This window comes from Aphelocoma coerulescens, chromosome 15 (assembly GCF_041296385.1).
Source record: "Aphelocoma coerulescens isolate FSJ_1873_10779 chromosome 15, UR_Acoe_1.0, whole genome shotgun sequence".
Taxonomy (NCBI): domain Eukaryota; kingdom Metazoa; phylum Chordata; class Aves; order Passeriformes; family Corvidae; genus Aphelocoma; species Aphelocoma coerulescens.
Window position 1 is genome coordinate 6938163 of NC_091029.1, and position 17047 is coordinate 6955209.

The following is a 17047-nucleotide window of genomic DNA, read 5'->3' on the forward strand; positions in this document are numbered from 1 at the left end:
TCCCTTTTTCTCCAAAAGTGCTTTCCTGTGTATAGGTATAATAATAAAGAAACCATTTCCAGCATAAAAGTATGTGCTTGTCAAACCACAGCAATGATTTTCCAGTTGCTGGCTTTTTTAGTTATGCAGCCTTCTAATATTTCTGCTTGAATTCTTTCACGACAGAAGCAAATGAAAATTACACCGTGGTTTTTAGGTCTCTGTTCCCTGATTTTTGCTTGTCATGTCATGAACTTCTTCGAAGCAGTGAAATGGCAGCCCATCTCCCTGAGAGCTCCAGACAGATTTCTAAAGTTGTCTTGTTAACAGCTTGTCAGAAACCTACATTTCAGTCTCGCTGAGTTTATATCATGAAAAAAAAAAAAAAAAAAAAAAAAAAAAGTTGCTGGAAATTATGATTTTTACAGGTTCTGACATTTTTCTAAAGAACTGAAATGCTCAAGGCTGCTGTCTCCCTTAACAGGCTGTGCTGTTTTGGGTAATATTCTGCGTTGCATCAACTGAACATCAGAGCAACATTCAGTTTCTTCCCTTTAACATGTTCTTTGAATTATTTAAGGTGTTTTGATGTTGGCTAGAATTCGTAACAAAGTCCTCCAGCTTTTATCCTAAAATATCAAAAAGGTTGAGATTTTTTCCTTCCCCCCCTTCCCTTTTTTCCCTCTTCCCTAGCCCTTCCTCCCTCCCTCCTCCCGCTTTTAATAGATCCTTGCATGGATCATCAGGGGACTTTCTTTTATGTTGTACAGCATGAAATGACTTAGTCAGGGTCTTCCTGATTAATTTATGAGTGCTAAGGAAAAGGGAAGGGGGGAAAAACAGTCCTTGAGGGATTGACCCTAAGCTGCAGCAGATCAACTCAATTTTATGGAATGAAAAGAGACTTAAACAGTATTTTTAGCGTCAGTTTCTCAGCCCGCAGAGGTAGAGAAGCTCCCTGCATCCGGCAGGCTGGAGCAGGGCGAGAGGTGCCCATCTCTCCAGGTGGCTGATGGAGTGGAGCTCGAGTCTTTGGAGGCACTGAGCACGTTTAGAGTTAAAGCTGTGGCAGATTGGTGGATTAATGTGCTCTGCCTCCAAGGGACAAATGCTCTTTTTTTTTTTTTCTCCTTTTTTTTTTTTTTCCCCCCTTTTCCCTTCCCCTTGCTCCCTCCTTCCCCACTCTGGGCTTGCAGATGACAGCTGTTGGTCACTTAACAAAATGTCCTCTTGATTGCTGCTTCACAACAGGGGCCCCCTCAGACCAAACAGCACATAGCCTGTACAATGCATCACTGCCCCTCAAAATTAGTTATAGTGCTCTGGGCTATTCTCGGCTGCCATAGCTAATACTCTCTTGCTGTTCTTCTCTCTCCCCCTCGCCCTCCCCCTCCACAGACAAAGGCTCAGCCTATACATCTGTAGTGCTCATAACCTCCCCCTTCCCCCAGCGAAATGCTGAGGAGAGAAAGGAAAAAAAAAAAAAAATTGCTGCCCTGAGGCTCAATCTGTTTCTTACAGCTCTACCCCGGCACTTGGAAGCCTGAGCTGGTCTAGCCATGGGGAGGCCCTGACTCATTTCATCAAGCTGTCAGGGAGGCAGTGGAGCTAAGAGGACTCTGCTGCCTGGGGCAAGTTCAAGTCAACATTCGATTTCCGTCCTCCCCCCGGCCCCCGCCTTTCGCTTGGACACTTTCTGTGCTCTGGATCTAAACTTCTCCCCGAGCTGCAGCAGCTCACAGCTTCTTGCCAGGAGGAAGGACTTGTGGGACCTTATAAAGGACACAGTGGCAAAATTGCTGCAATAAATCAGTGGCCCTCTGACACTTGGCGGTAGCTTAATGTTTTGGCACTTTCTTTCCTGTGTATGCCTCAAGTCCCATTAGCAAGCTTTTCTGTCAGTCTGGCTCATGATAAAACTCTCTCTTCCTATCATCTTAAGCAAGCCCCTGCAGACATGAATCTGATGCCAGACTTAATAGGAAACAACACCCTCCCCTGCACACACAAGCGCGCATCCGTACGCGCTGCCACTGCTCCTGGGAAGTTAGCTCAGAGGGCATGGAGAGGGGAGGGCTCTTAAAAATAGGCTTGATTTTACTCCTTCCTTTAAAAGAAACATTAACAACCTGGGATTTAAGCCTAGTACTTCCCCAAGCCTTGCTACTAAAAGAAAATTCAGTAACTAAATATGGTTGGAAATAATAAGATAGTGGTAAAATGGTTGTGGAGTGGGTGTGCAGGCTCTGTAGGTATCTACACTGTTCATATATTCTGTGCAACTTTCTACATATGTATTCTAACCTGCCAGCTTTCATGGTAAAATTATAGAGAGTATATTCAATATTTCTGCCTCCTCTTCTCTCAGCCTTGCGCTTCCCCAGACAGTTCTAGTTGCAGGTAGACTGGTTTGATTACATGTCCCTCCGGGCTGGGATCTGTTTCTTCACATGGCTAGCTTAGATGTCTATCACCCTCTGCTTAATCATAATATAAATAATATCTATAGCTATGTGTGTTTATGTGGAGAGGAAAAAACAAGCCTTTCTCTCAACTGTCTGGGCAGGAACCTGTAACTCCTGTGCTGTACAGTGTCTGGCACAACAGGGCCCACAGCCTTGGGGCTGTGTAGGCACAACCTAAATCATAAACCACTGGATTTGGGTGAAGTAAGAGATAACCATGTTTGTGTGGATAAGCTGAGGTGACTTCTCAAAAGCTTGGAGGAAGTGGCTCCCTTTGAAATAACCATATTTCTCTGCACCCAACATGACATAGCATCCAGGTATTGCCAGTCTTGTTGCAGTCTTATGAGACTTGGTTGGTTTTGTTTTCATTTCTTGAAGTTCTTATTCCTGGCATGAGACAGTTTACATGACTATCTGATGTCATGTTAATCAACGTAGTGCTTTTATTATGTGAAGAAAAGCTGGACGATGTAGTAGTTAAAGCACTGTGGGTAAGAAAAGAGTCAAAGCACGTTCTTATGATTCCCAAACTCACCAGAAAACAATGAGAATCACAGTGCAGTTTTAATGTAGGTTGTAAGGAGCTCAGTGCCAGTAAAAAGTAAGAGAAGATCCTTTGCCAAATATGCTGTTGCCTCTTTTACAGTAGCCATAAGTCCATCTTTGTCTCCTCTTGAGGTGGTTTGTGGAAGCAGGTGATGGAAAGCATCGCAGCTCCTTCCCTGGTGGGAAAGCCATGATGGAGAGGGGTCTTGAAAAGCGAGATTTCACCCCAGCCATCAAAAAAATGAGAAGCCACAAGGCCCACTCTACACACATGGATACTCTGCGATTCCGGAGTTACGTGTTGTTCCTGCTGAACCTCACATCACAGGAGGCTTCCTTCCGACTGGAATCTGTCACTGCAAGAAATTGTTTCCAAAAAGCTGCACAATTAGGGGTCGGCTTTGCAAACATTCTTGGTGGAATTGAGAGGCAATTGGCACAACCCAGTGAATAATCCCTTTAGGAGCCTTTATGAACCCGGCACAATGGCTGTTTACAGTCCTGCTTATAGACCAGGAGTGTTAACAGGCCTTTAGAAAAATCCAGGTAATTGAAGCTTTTGTCTTTCAATGAGCCCCCGTTGCTTTCAACAGTTGCCATTCTCCACATTTTCTTTAACTTTTTTTGTTTTGACAAGGGCTTTTGTCCCTCAACAACAGCAGTGTGGGAGGTGAGCCCAGCCGGGTGGTGGCCTCAGCCTTCGAAAGGCACACCATGGCCGCCTCCTCCTCACACAGGATAAGTTGGCTTTTAGGACTCAGAAAATCCTCTGTGGCCAAACTGGAGTTTCTCCTATGACTCCATTCTTCATTTCAACATCCCAGCAATGCAACGTCCCCGCCTCAGGCCCTGTGCTGGGCTGGGGATCTGCCGGGGCAGGGGTGAGGAGGAGGCTGGGGCAGAGCGGGCGTGTGGAGGCTGAGGGCAGTTCCCACAGAAGCTGAAGGAGCCCTTTGAAACCAGGGGTTTCCAACACGCACACCCCCGGTGAAGGGAAGGGAGAGGGGTCAGCAGTGCTTCTGCTTTTCACAGCTCTGTCTGGGCCCATTTGGTTTTGCTGTCGTTGGTTTTTCTGTGCTGTTGCTCGTTCAGCAGCCTCTGGGTTCCTGTTTCTCGATGCGAGTGTGGGAGCCTGTTCCTTTTACATAAAACTAAGAAAACGTGTGGGAATTCTGAAGCCTGGGGCCTTTTCTACCAAAGCTGGTTGTTTTTTCTTCAGGAGTCGGTGGGAGGTTAGCCTAGGTTGGTAGCCATGAGTCTCAAGCTTCCTATTTTCTTGTATGTTAAGCAGAAGTCCAAGTTTTATAAATATCATTGTGTTAATTCTTCCCCCACAAACTCTCATCCAGTGGGCCAGTTTGGGACATTCTCACATGGATCAAGATATGGTATTTTGGTGGTTTAAAGCCAGGTAGGAATCAATACAAAGGACAGTTTGTGTGCATGAGTGATCCTACATGGCTGCAGAGGGGGCAGAGGACTTCTTTCACAAGGCAAACAAGAAATTAGGCAACTCACTGCCACAAATACAGTTTTTAAACCACTCAACTTGCAGTCACAGCTTCACAGAAGGCTCTGTGTCCACACTGAGCCACGTTCACGTGTGGATCTGCATCCACAGCCCTGCTGGCTTCTGCAGTTGCAAGACTGATGCAATCATGATTAAAGTAAGGAAGATGTAAGCTAAAATGAAACAAAATTCTTTGCTGTCTTTTCCATTTTAAAAGCAATTAATTATGAAGTCTTTCCAGATCCTGAATGGGGAAAAAAGTATCCTCAGAGAGCAGATGTTTGCTTCATTCATATGTCTGTTTATAAAATTTAGTATGTGGATTTGATGGTTCACTGGCTTTTTGCAACTTTCACTTGTCTACATGAGACAAAGTTGCATATTGGTACAAAGCAAAATTAGGCATCTAAATAAAGTAATTCTGCACCTTTTAGTAGTGTAAACCATCTGTAATAGGGTTTTCTACTCATTATAGGTATACAAATTTTGGAGGTCAAATCTGTTTTCAACAAGAAAAACCCTCTCCTCTTTTTTTTTTAATATCATAGTGCAGTAAGAAATAGGAAGACAGGTTTTGTTACAAAACCAGAGAAGACTAAAATACTACCTTTTATTTGAATAATAATGGTTACTAAAGTCTAAAAAATTGTTTGCATCTCAAATATTTTTAAGCTGAATTTGGTAATGTTTACAGTACTGAGGTTTTATTAAACCAGGACTCATAGGCAAAAGCATCTGAGTTTTAATGATAATTCTGAACGCTTTCTAGTCAACGGATTTTGCAGTTTGATTTATTTGGTTATTTTATTACTGCAGTGTATAATTCTTTAAGCCCCTGTTAGAATTAAAATTCGTATTGATATTGCCTAAGTATACAATTCGAAGAAACCTATGGCTGTGTGTGCTAACTTATTTTTATGCCATTCTTGTGATAGGTGTAATTCTATTGTAACATGCTTTAGTCTGAACCACGAGTCACGTCATCAAAATATTCTGCCTCTAAAATGCGTGTGTTCACATTGAATGAGCACCAAGATTAAAATGGTAACTTAGGATACTTTTGCATAGACCAGCTTTAAAGGGTAAAATAACAAGGTCTTTGTGACCCACTCCATTATGCTGGTAATTTGGGGGAATGCACAGTCGCTGTAGCATTAGGGCTTGATTTGAGCCCCCCCTGGGTGGAGGTGAAAGGCTTCCCTCCACTCAGCCAGTGTTTCTCAGGAGCATGTAAATAATAAGAAGTGGACTGCTGTGACTGCATCTTCCCCCACCCCCCACCTCGGTTTTGATGAATGTGTTGCTCTGTCAGTGTGAATTATCGCTGTCTTGAGCAAGCACAAATGCAGCAGGTACTGGGGCAGCCTTTGCCCAGCAAACCTGTTTCAGTGTATTTCAGTGTGATGGACAATTAGTCCCATTCCAGGCCCAGAACAGAGACTTCTAATTGTTTGTGGTTGCATGACACGGGTTTGGGGAAGTCAGCAGATGGCTGCTCATGATGATTTATCAGGACTGATTTTACTTTTGGTTTGTGAAAAAAACTAAAAACTGTATTTCATATAATAATTTTCACAGAGGTCAGTGACAGAATAAAAGTCACAAAAAAGGCACAAATAGCTTATGGCAAGGTATTTACTAAAGACATGGCTATCTGATATTCTTGCTTACTACAAAGTAATTGGCTGGGACTTTGTGCAGTTTGCTGGTATTAACATTGGTTATTCCCATAGAACTTGCCCACCCACAGCTCCTGGTCCCTGCAAAGCAGTGTCCTGTCACTTCTTCCATTTTTCTTCAGGTTCTTTCTTTTCCAGAATTATCTAACACAATTAGATCTGTGCACATCCTACTAAACAGTTGGATTTTTCTGTGACAAACATGCTGTGGATCTTGTGGGGCAGTGTAAAATAGTTTCATTTTGAAAGAAAAAGAGTTCTGCGTAGTCAAGACTATAGAGAAACAGATTCCTTAAACCAAGCATTTTCACTGCAGTAAAATGGGAATAAGGTGTCAGTTGTGAAGCTGAGCACTCTTCGCTGCAGAATCACTGTGGGAGATTCCTCCAATATATTGAGGCTTTTCGTGTGCTCAGTGTGTTCCAGAAAATTTAAAAATAAAAGGTTGCTCAATGTTTGGGGTCAATCATTTCATGTGCCAAATAGAAGAAGAAGAGATAAAATATTCTCTCATAAATCAGCAGAAAACTAAGAATGTAACAGCTGAAATTTCTGCTGTGTGACTTAAGGATACAGGATGTGACAGGAAAGATCTGCCTCCCCCGCTCCAGGAGAAAATCTGGACAAAATGACCAAACAGATCTATTCCTCCTTTTACATTCATGACACTGAAGCATTTGCATTCTCATGGCCCATTTCCATATCTGGGGCTTGTCACTGCTGGCTTGCAGAGTCCCCTCTTGTTGACCCAGTGAATTCCATAAGGTGCTGCCAGTTACAGAAACCCACCGGGCCATCCCCATCAGCAGTTGGCTGAAGGAGAAAATTCCCATTGGGCACCAAGGCTACAAAACACACTGACCACTTCTGTCAGCATAACAGACACCAAGAGATTTACTTCTGTTCCCAACTGTAAATCTTTGTGAGCTTCAGCCAGCAAGATGTGCATGTCCTGAAATGTTCAGTGCTCAAGTTATCTTTCCATCATTTGTGCTGTGAAAATAGAGCATTTCATTTTCAGAGCCTGAAAGAGATTGCACTCCAAAACTCTTTAAGTAAACACTTCCTCCTGGGATCGTGATCTCATTCAAACTAAAAAATGTACCAGAATTTATGATGTATTTTAATTACTATTCTTGGTACCACTCATTAAATTAGAAATTGATTGCCAGTTTCACAGTTTCCTTGTTAGATGACAAAGTGCTTATCAAGGTGAAGCAATGCAAAACTGTTACTATATATTCCACAATTTGGGATGATAAAAAGGCATGCTTTTTGTTGTGGCACTCATGTTACAGTGGTTGTTATAATGCATCGCTGATTGTCTTTTTTGTTTAAAGTTTCCTTTTTCCTGTCCAAGTAAGAGTACACCATAAATTTGTGTAAGAGAGAATCTGGCTTTGTCTGGTTTATGCTAGCAGTGTAAAAGGCATTACTGCAAACATCAGAAGTGTGTTTCATTGAACTGTGAACATCATAAACAGCTATCCTAAAGATTTAAGAGGATGATGCAAAAGATCCCTATACATAAAGGTGTTTCTCAAAATCTTTTTTTCTCTCTCTAATCCACAGTGTGACAGCGAGAGCGATATTGACGATAAGGTAAGACTGAATTTTCTTATTTCATATGCTTGGAAATTCCCTGATAGTCAAAATAAGAATGAATTTGAAAATAACATTTTCCTCCAGTCTTTATGTCAAATTTAAAAATATCTACAATTGAATGAAAAAGCATCAGATTAGCTACTCTGTGATCTTCACTAGCTTCTGTTTACAGGAAAGAAAGTCCTGTTAACATAATAGTCTTTCTTGATTATTATGTGAGCATTTGGTGAGACCTGAGTTAGAGTGTTAGTGCTGTATCAGAGGAAGTTTTCTCTGATAACTTGTCAGGAGCCTGTATTTTATATATAGCAACCTTTGAAGATGTCAATTTTGTAATCAGTTTAGAAGATGGGACCTGCCCTCCAAGGCAGTGTGGTAACTGTCAAGGAGTGTTTTGTTGTGTTGCATGCATATTTATCGCAGAACAATGATTTTTCTGACCTTCTTTTGAATACAGGGGTTGGTCATTGAAAGGTTGTAGTTGTGTTTGTGTATGGGGATTTCTTGTTCACCTCTGCAAGGAAAACAGACAAGTCCCACTGTGTAGCACCTGTGGCACCATGATTTTAAGCATCTAATACACAAAAGACTTGTGTATTCCTTGCCAGCTTCTGGCAGATAAACCTGGCAGTCTCAGGTCAGATCTTCATCAAACCTTTATTGTATTTTGGCTGTCCAGTCTCTTGCATTCATTCATGAGAAGCTGTGGCACAGAGTTTTCTCCTGGATCAGCATTACAGAAGTAAAGGCTGACTTCAGATAGCCCTGTGTCCTCAGCAGCACACCCAGCTACAGCCATGCATCAGAGGTTACCATGAGTTCAAGAGACTAACAGCTTCTCCTGGTTAAGCCTTTTTATTTTTGTTAGTATTGTTAGAGCTTTAGAAACATTAGGGTTTCTTCAACTTCTTCTTTTAAAATGCCATCAGATACTAAATATCCTTGGAGTATGGCAAAAGCTGTGTTTTGAGATGAAGGCTTGATTGAAGAGAAACATTTAAATCATGTGTGTTGAATGAAAGAAACTGTACATATTTTATTTTATATTACTTTAATTTTATATGTGTATATATGTGTAAAGTCACTCCCTGAAACCACCCCTCTCCCCAAGTTCTGTTTCTTACAAGGTTACACAGCAGCAGAGCTGACAGCAGGGGTGGTGAGGGTAAAATATTATTCCCTAAAAGCTTAGATACCATGGGGTTAAAACATTTCTTAGACTGCCCAATCAAAGGAAGTAAAAGCAATCACTTAGAAAACTGTTTAAAGATCTGCCAGTCAAACCTCAGATGAAGTTGTAAGTGACATGTAGTTTTATTATACAGCTATGCTATTAATGATTATCTAAATTACACTGGTAGACCCAGCTAGCGGCATTACATCTGAGACTGACGTTTGTTAGATTAGGTTTGACTTCACCTTGTAGAGAAGAAATTGAAATCTGAACAACATTGATTAGCTTTCAGAATGTGGGATCTGAGGTTACCTTCAGAGGAAGCTGCATTGTGTTTGGCTGGTAACTTGCTGTCCTTTACAGCAAATGAAAGGCTATTACAGTGTTCCTTACCATTAATATGACATTTCTTTACGTTTCTGTAACTGTAATTTGACCTTCTAGGCTCACTTATTTCCCAGCTACCTTCTCCTTAAGGTGACTCTACCTTAATAATAACATTTCTTTTCTTCATAAGGAGAGCAGCACAAGATCATCATCTTTCTATCTCTTGCCTGATCTGCAGAGACATGAAACATGACACAGTTCTATTAAATAGGCCTCTGGAATTACGTGGGGTTGCTTTTCTTGTCAGCAGAGATGTGGGCACATGCATGTAAACTCACCAGGGTTGAAGTGAAGATGCTTCAAACCTTCCATGGGGATAATGTAAGTGCAACATTGCCTTCCAGCTGGGGACCACAGGCAGCCTGGCTTGCTCTGTTGATACCTGACATACTACACTCCCCTGGAAACTCATTCAGTGTTTGTCTAAAACTTAACCTGACTGATGCAACAAAGAGCTATAAAAATTTTGGTGTGTCTGTCCTGAGGGACTACACTCATTTTCCCCCTTCCATGTGATGGCAAAATGTATCTCCTGATAATGCTCCCAGGCTATTGCAGCCAGATGGAGTGTTCAGCATACTGCCTAGCCCAGCATCAGCCTTCCTGAATTACGTGGCGGCTCGGCTTCATTCCCCACTGCTACAGAGCAATGCTGCTCTGCTGCCTGGTCAGCAAGAACCAGCGTTTTCGAGGTACACCTACACACACTGGCACTAAGGAAGGGCAGGGCAGGAATTACTAATGTACTTCTGATTTGCATAACATTTTTTGTTAGTCACAAACAGTGGATCAGTCTTGTCTGCATAAAACTCACGAGGAAAGCAGACAAAAAAAAGTTCATGTACAAGTACAAACTGAGTCAGCGACAGAGCTAGAAGCAAAACTGAAATTTTCCACCTCCTACTTCTCTCTCTGTACCATGCTAGTAATTATCCACTATTTATTTAGTTCGTAGGTATATGGGCTATTGAGCTCTTAATGTTTTCAAACATAGACGTTAGAGTAAAATTAAGGTTTTACCCTTGCTGCATTATAAAATATAAACACCTCCTGTCCTCCTGATGGTTTGGGTTTTTCCCTTGCGCAGTGCAGGGCTCCAGGGGAGAAAAGCAATTGAGCATAGTCAGTCACATGTACAGTGTATCAGAAAGAGGAGCCATTACTTTAGTGCAAGGTACAGTTTCACAGCACACTGTGAGAGTGTTTCCAAACATTGCGCTGCTGTTTTTAATAATCGGGAAAGAGGAGCTCAAGGCTGGGGACTTGTCAATCCCATCTACTTTCTGAGAACTGTCTCTGGCCAAGTATAGCTTTTCACTTCTGTAGCACTGCTGAAATCTCAGAGGAAGTAAGTGGGATGATGCTTTCTCACACCTATCATTCTGTCACCACGCGCTTCTCACAGAACCGTTTGAGATACCCAAACTAATAAAGTGAGCTGTCCAGCCATTTAACCAAGCGAGAAACTTAGCAAATCATGCATTCCCAGAGATGGCAATGCAAATCCTGTTTCTTTTACTGTATGTTCAATGAAGGACACTGGTTTGGACTCTGCAGCTGTTAGGAGGATTGCAGTGTTGCTTGCTGAAGCTGTAGAAATGATACGGTGCTTTTTGAGAGGGAGGAGGGAGAGGAAGGGAGTCAGTCTGATACTTGTATTACACTGTCTCTGCTCTGTGCAGTAGCTGAGATGTGAAGCTCACGGTCCATAAACATTGTTACTGAAAATATATACTTCCTTTAATAGCAACAACAGCATTAACAGATAGCAATTACCCTTCATTTTCGGGAACTATAAAGTCTCCATTAATTCAAGATTTATGTAGTTATAGCATTTAGCACAGGAATAACACCACAGAGAATTGGTTTATACACATGTAATGAGAGAGCTTATGGCATACTTTAGTGAACATTAACATAATAGAGTAATATAAACCATCAACAGTTCCACTTATTGTCTCTTACCTGCTTTAGCATCGCTGTGAAAAGTGGCTAGCAGCTTGGTAATGTGCTCTGTTAAATGGTGTTCTGCAGAAAGCCAAAAGTCAACTTGTGTAAAACAAGGGAATGAGTAATCTCTGCTCATTACTCCAAAATGTTGCTCTCATTTTTTTAATAACAGTGTTCAAGATTGCATTAAAAAGGCGCCTGTTTCTTTCTTTAAAAGTAATTCAGTGTTCATGTTCTTCAGTCTTGGACTTCTGTCTGGTCTGTGGGAAATTGTAGGTTGTCAGCTTAATTACATGGCCCCGCCACGTAAGTCAGCTTTCCAAATCAGGGGTTAGATATCAAGCATTCTTCATTTAATGTGGTGCTAAGTAAGATGTGCAAAAAATGGAATTGTATTTCTAAGTTCAGTCAGTATTTACTGTATATTTGTTCTGTAGTTTGTGTTTTAGCTACAGCAAGCAACCTCTGAGACAGGTGAAGTTAAATCCAAGGTGGAGACAAAAAAGTTTTGAAGTCATTTTTTTCTCATAACTTTCTGCAGCAGCCCAGTGAGTTCCTTATGTGGTGCTTGTGGCAATGTGAATCAGCCTTGCCATGATGTAGTTTGTTAATTCCAGAGTCCCAGTAGGTGCCTGGAAGTCAAGAACAAGAAGAGCAGGTGCAGTTTAGCCTGTGATAGATGGGAAGGGAGCAGCACGGTGGTGCTGTGATCCCTCCACCTGAGGCTGGGTTCCCATCCTGCTACGTGCTGTAAAAACAGAACAGTCCATGGCTTAAGGATGAGATTAGAGAGAAGGGAGCCAGGTAAATGGGGGGACACTGCCAACAGCAGCACTGTTTCAGTATGCCAGCAGCCTCGTTGTTGTCCAGCTTTGGTTTCATGGGCATTAATCTAAAGGGGGTATTTGTAGGTATTAAGGTTTTAGAGGCATTTGAGAGGGAAGGTCAGGTAGCTTTATGGCCGTGAATGGGAAGTTATTCTCTGTAGCAAAGGCACGCGGTAAGTAGTGAGGAGGTGCTTATTTGAAAGTTTAACAAGGGAGTGATCAAATCAGACCAGTGAGAGATGAAAGTTTACAGCAATGCTAAATGTCAGTGTTGGGAAGAAGAGGTAAGCTGTGAAAGAGTCAAAACATGCAGAGTGATAGTTTGCCATTCAGGAAGTGAGAAGCTGTGTAGGAAGCAAAGCCGCAGACTAGGAAAATGATCTTGCAGCAACTTTTCCCTGGCACAAGGACATAGTTACATCTGCTGTCTCCAAAGGAAAGATAGAATGGTAAATGAAGGGTGAGGTAGCTTGACCAAGAATTTAGTTGTGTGGATAAACAGAAGATGCTCATTATGTTACAGAGAAAAAGGATATACAGGACTTAAAACATAGGTTGAATATTTTCATGTCAGGAGTGTTGGGAGTCAAAGAGAGTGCTGAAAACTGTGGGCTTGAGTGAGAGACGGAGGTGATAAGAGTAGAAGCAATGACAAGAATAAACTGCATGGATGATCTGGGGGATGAAATTATCACTGTTGTTTCAGCTGTGTTGACCTTGAAAGGGTATCCACAAGCCCACAGGAAAAATCAAGTTCAGGCAGCAGGAGAAAGGGATGTAATAATGAAGAGAGGTCTAGGGGTTGCTCTAGCAGGAATGGTCATTCTGTGTGTTTGTGTATGGCAATGGAAAAAGTGGGTTCCATCTGATAAGTCTGTTGTTTTTGTGGGGTTGGAAGTTTAGTTCCCACTTCAGATAATCTGTTATTTGCTGTTTTTGAAGCCTGCCCAGACCAAGGTCCCAAACTGGTTTTGTCCATCATTTGATTGTCCTTTTCTCTAAGAAATTAAACTTGGTACCTTTCCAGAAATTGAGATTCATACTGGTTGCAGCAGAAGGGAAAGATCAAACACAATATTGAACTGAGGGCTTTCACATGGCAGTATTTGCACTTCTGTTAGCATTACACTTCAGTCTATGACAGTTTTCAGCTGTGGCTAATAATGAGAAATCTCCGTTTGCCAGTTACTTCCCAGCTGGCTTCTCACACAGAACTGAAGTGGTTTTTACCATAGGGTGCTCTGGCTTATGGACAGTAGTGCTGAATGCCCTTGTGGATGTGTGGGGTTGGGCTCTGCTGCAGGCTTAGCATCACACAGTAGTATTGCATATATGCATGTGCATGCACAGAATCTGTGCTTCTGCTAAGGTTTAATTCTTACAGACTGAAAATCCAGTGATACTGAGTGAAAACTAGTGAGAAAGCTGACTCCCATATAGTAATAACTGTAAAGACTGTTAGTTCTCCTAGTGGAAGAAAGCCTCTGTTTTACAGACAATCTGCCTGTTGTTATTAGAAACAGATCTGCTTTTTAAACAATATCAAAATATTGAATTTAAAATAACCCTGTAGCCCTTGAAAGATTTGGGTGCTATAAACAGGCAAATGAAATGTTGTTACCAGTACAGGAAGACAAAAATTCACCACTCAGTGAATTTGTTTTATTTCATCCTTCTCCATGAATAGATTTACCAGAAAAATAGCATCCTCTGAGCCCTCTGCATACCCAGTTCACTCAGTTGCTCTTTGGGAAATGCCAGATGGGGGAGAGACTTGGCATGCCCTGGGCTTCCATCGTTCCACCCACCATGTGTGTGGAGCAGACATAAAGGTTCCTGCTGAGACTTGGGGCAGTTGAGTTAAGCCCTGCAAGTCCTTCCAGAGAGAGAGGAGCCTTCCAAGTTGTGCTTCTCTACTACAACTGCAGTAAATATTATTAGTAATAATAGCCCTTCTTGACCTTTATATTTAAATAAAGCAAGAATGCAGTTAAAAAAATGAAACAGAAGAAAAAGCTTCAGCACCAATGTGCTCCTTCCTACTGAGATTTTGTGGTTTTCTCTTTTCCAGACAAAAACTCAAATTTTAAGTACATTAGTCTGTATATAACAAGCTGAGTCATCATAGTCTGTGGTGCCCATATTCATTCTTGAAAATGTAGAAAAGAGGTTTCAGAGCAAACAATGAGAAGAGCCTTCTAGTTTTCTGAAAAAAATCCATCATTAACTCACATAAAAGGGTTGAAGAGATCTTATGGAGAGCTCTTGGGCACAACAGGATAATACCAGTTCTGTTGCTGGCAGTCAGCGTGTCCCTGGCTCTCTGCTTTCTCTATTGTTTAACATCTCCCTCTTCCAGTTCCCCATCCACGAGCATTTTCTTATCTTACCAGGGGCCTTGTGAAGAAACTTTTAAGATCTGAGGAAACAGGGAAGAGAGCAGTCATGTACACCTGTCTGCCCACATCAAGAAACACCATTATAACATAGTCTGAGCTCCAAAGGGCTACCTGTGCAATGGCAGTAACTCCTTGGAAGGTGATCAGATAGAACATAACAGAGTAGGCAGGTGATAGGAATTGGCAATTGAGTTAGGCAATTCAATTAATTAAATCGAATGATATAATTAACCGTAAAGATGCCAAGGAGATGAGAATTCTGGAGGATGCATGCTCCAATAGCTACAACTGCAGGCCCTCATTTGGCTTGCAGAGTTTCTCGTTCCTGTATTCCAAAATCATTTGCCAGGTTAAGTAATACAGAAGGGGACAGTGTGCAGCACTACGTCCCCTGGGCAGGAATGAAGGATACAACTCAAGCGAGCTCTGTTCTTGCCCTGGCTGCACCTGGGATGGGAAAATGAACATTCCTCTGCTCTGCCCATCCTTAATGCTTAAAGCATGTTATCTGCAAACATGAGACTTTTCCCTCGTCACAAAATGCCAGTTAGAATGTCACTTCTGATTCTGTATTAGTCGTTATTGGTTTCTCTGTATGTACTGTAAAGATTGCGTAATTCCAGTTAATATTTTATACTTTTCAACGTTTCCTGATGGTCTTTAATAGCTGAGTTCTACCCAGCTGCATTTTTCTTGAGAAGGAAAATGTTCTCCTTAGCAAGCGGTTCATGTTTGGTTTTGTAGTATCAGAAAGCTTCGCTTGATTCCTGTTATGGCTCTTGGTCTTCCAAAGTTTCATTTGCATTTTGATGAGTTTCCTCTAATTTCATTTGATACCTGTATGACTGTCTGAGGAATGTGATTCTACATTTCAGTCAAAGCTGTGCATAAATCCAAAACAGAGCAGTGGCTTAAATGAGGCTTTTATGAGTTCTTGTCTGCTTAAGGTGAACTCTGCAGGTTGTGCTCTGGGGCACACAGCACACACCAGCTCTGTGTGTGGAGTGCCAGAGGCATCAACCAGCCTTGATCATACCCACTGATGCCCAGTCTTCCACTCTTCAATGGTCAGATTGAAATATCTCAAACACGCACAACAGGCTTGGTTTCCACAGTTTCTAAGCCTGTCCTTGGCCTTTGCCACACCTGTGTCAAAATTAGTTGGAGATCTTTGCCTAAATCTTTGGCAGCAGCTGACTTAATTTGTGGTTTACTACTCCTGACAGTTTATTGGGGAAGCAAAGCGCGCCTTCATCTCCAATAATAAACAGCCCACCCGCCGACACTTTGACAGACTTAATGGTTTTTTTATACAAAAATGGACAGACTTAATGTTTCGACTGTAGCGATCATCTGTCCTGATCTCCTTAATGAAATTAGATTAAGTGCACCTGGGAAAATGCTGAGACGGCACATTGCCTTCATCACCTTCCTTAATTTAAAACCAATTTGCGGGGAAAATATCCTCTGAAGCTGAGGGAGGCAGAGAGAAGGGGGAGGGAAGGGGGTTTTAAAATCTATCTGGATAGCTACTGGCAGTTTTAATTCCTTTCCCTGCTGGCAATGTGAAATATTAACAGCCTTAAGAACTGCGAGTTTAAAGACTTACTAACCTTTTTGCCTTTCTTAGGGGAAACAGAAACAAAACAAAATCTTTACCATCAGGATCACATATAGGAACAAAGTCCAGGATATGCTGGGGCTCGGAGCTGGGCAGGGAAGAGAGAAATGGCTGAAATATGCAAGTGTCTTCTTCCAAGAGCTAGACCATGTTTTCCTAAAATATATTACAACCTCTAGGTGTTGGTGGTGCTCACTGTCTGCTTTTACCTTGATAATGATTTAGTTGTGCAGAAAAATAGTAATTTGCCCACATAGCTGTGAAATCAGCTGCAGTGTGTGCAATATAATGTGACCTGAAAATGGCTGCAAATGTTCCTTTGGCTCATTCTGAGGAGAGCAAGAAACATGTCTTTTTAATTAAAAATAAAACGTTGCAAAGAATAACAATAACTTTTTTTTTTTTCCATGAAGGATGATTCCTGTTCTCTCACTGACTCCACTGATTGGAAACATGCTAACAGTTAGCTCAAGGTCTTCCAGTGCTGAGGTGGTCAGAGAGCACAGTAGTCTGTGATAGGCTGGAAAGTCTCTTTATAGCAGAATTTAAATGCTTACAGCCTTTGTTATTTGGAATGTTACAGTCCAAGCTCAACCACGCAGTTGATTTATCCATCTCCTGTCTCCGATTTCAGTATTGCAGGAACAGGAAAACTGATGCTAGAGATGGGCATTTTCTCCTGCTTGAAGATGATTTTATTTGCTTAGAATTGGTTTTGTTCTTTGTGAAAGCTTTCACAGCCCAGGTTGGGCAGAGATGTCCACCTTGTGTCTGGCCACTCTCAGGATCACTGTGAAGGCACACCAAAAAGGGAAGTCCTGTGTAAAACAGTGCTCTAAAAACGCCTGGTAACAGGCTGGGGTTTTGTTGAGGTAATTGATGCACAGTCACTCCTGTTCCTT

General features: G+C 41.8%; 1 protein-coding gene across 15 annotated transcripts in view; it reads left to right on the plus strand.

Annotated features, from left to right (window-relative positions):
• The window catches only part of FBRSL1 (fibrosin like 1), a 508757-nt gene that overhangs the window by 329564 nt on the left and 162146 nt on the right, over nt 1-17047 (plus strand). For all 15 annotated transcript variants that reach the window (XM_069031303.1, XM_069031309.1, XM_069031315.1 and 12 more), the window contains one exon: nt 7755-7784. In XM_069031303.1, coding sequence (XP_068887404.1) covers nt 7755-7784 — 30 coding nt within the window. The remainder of the gene's footprint in view (nt 1-7754; nt 7785-17047) is intronic.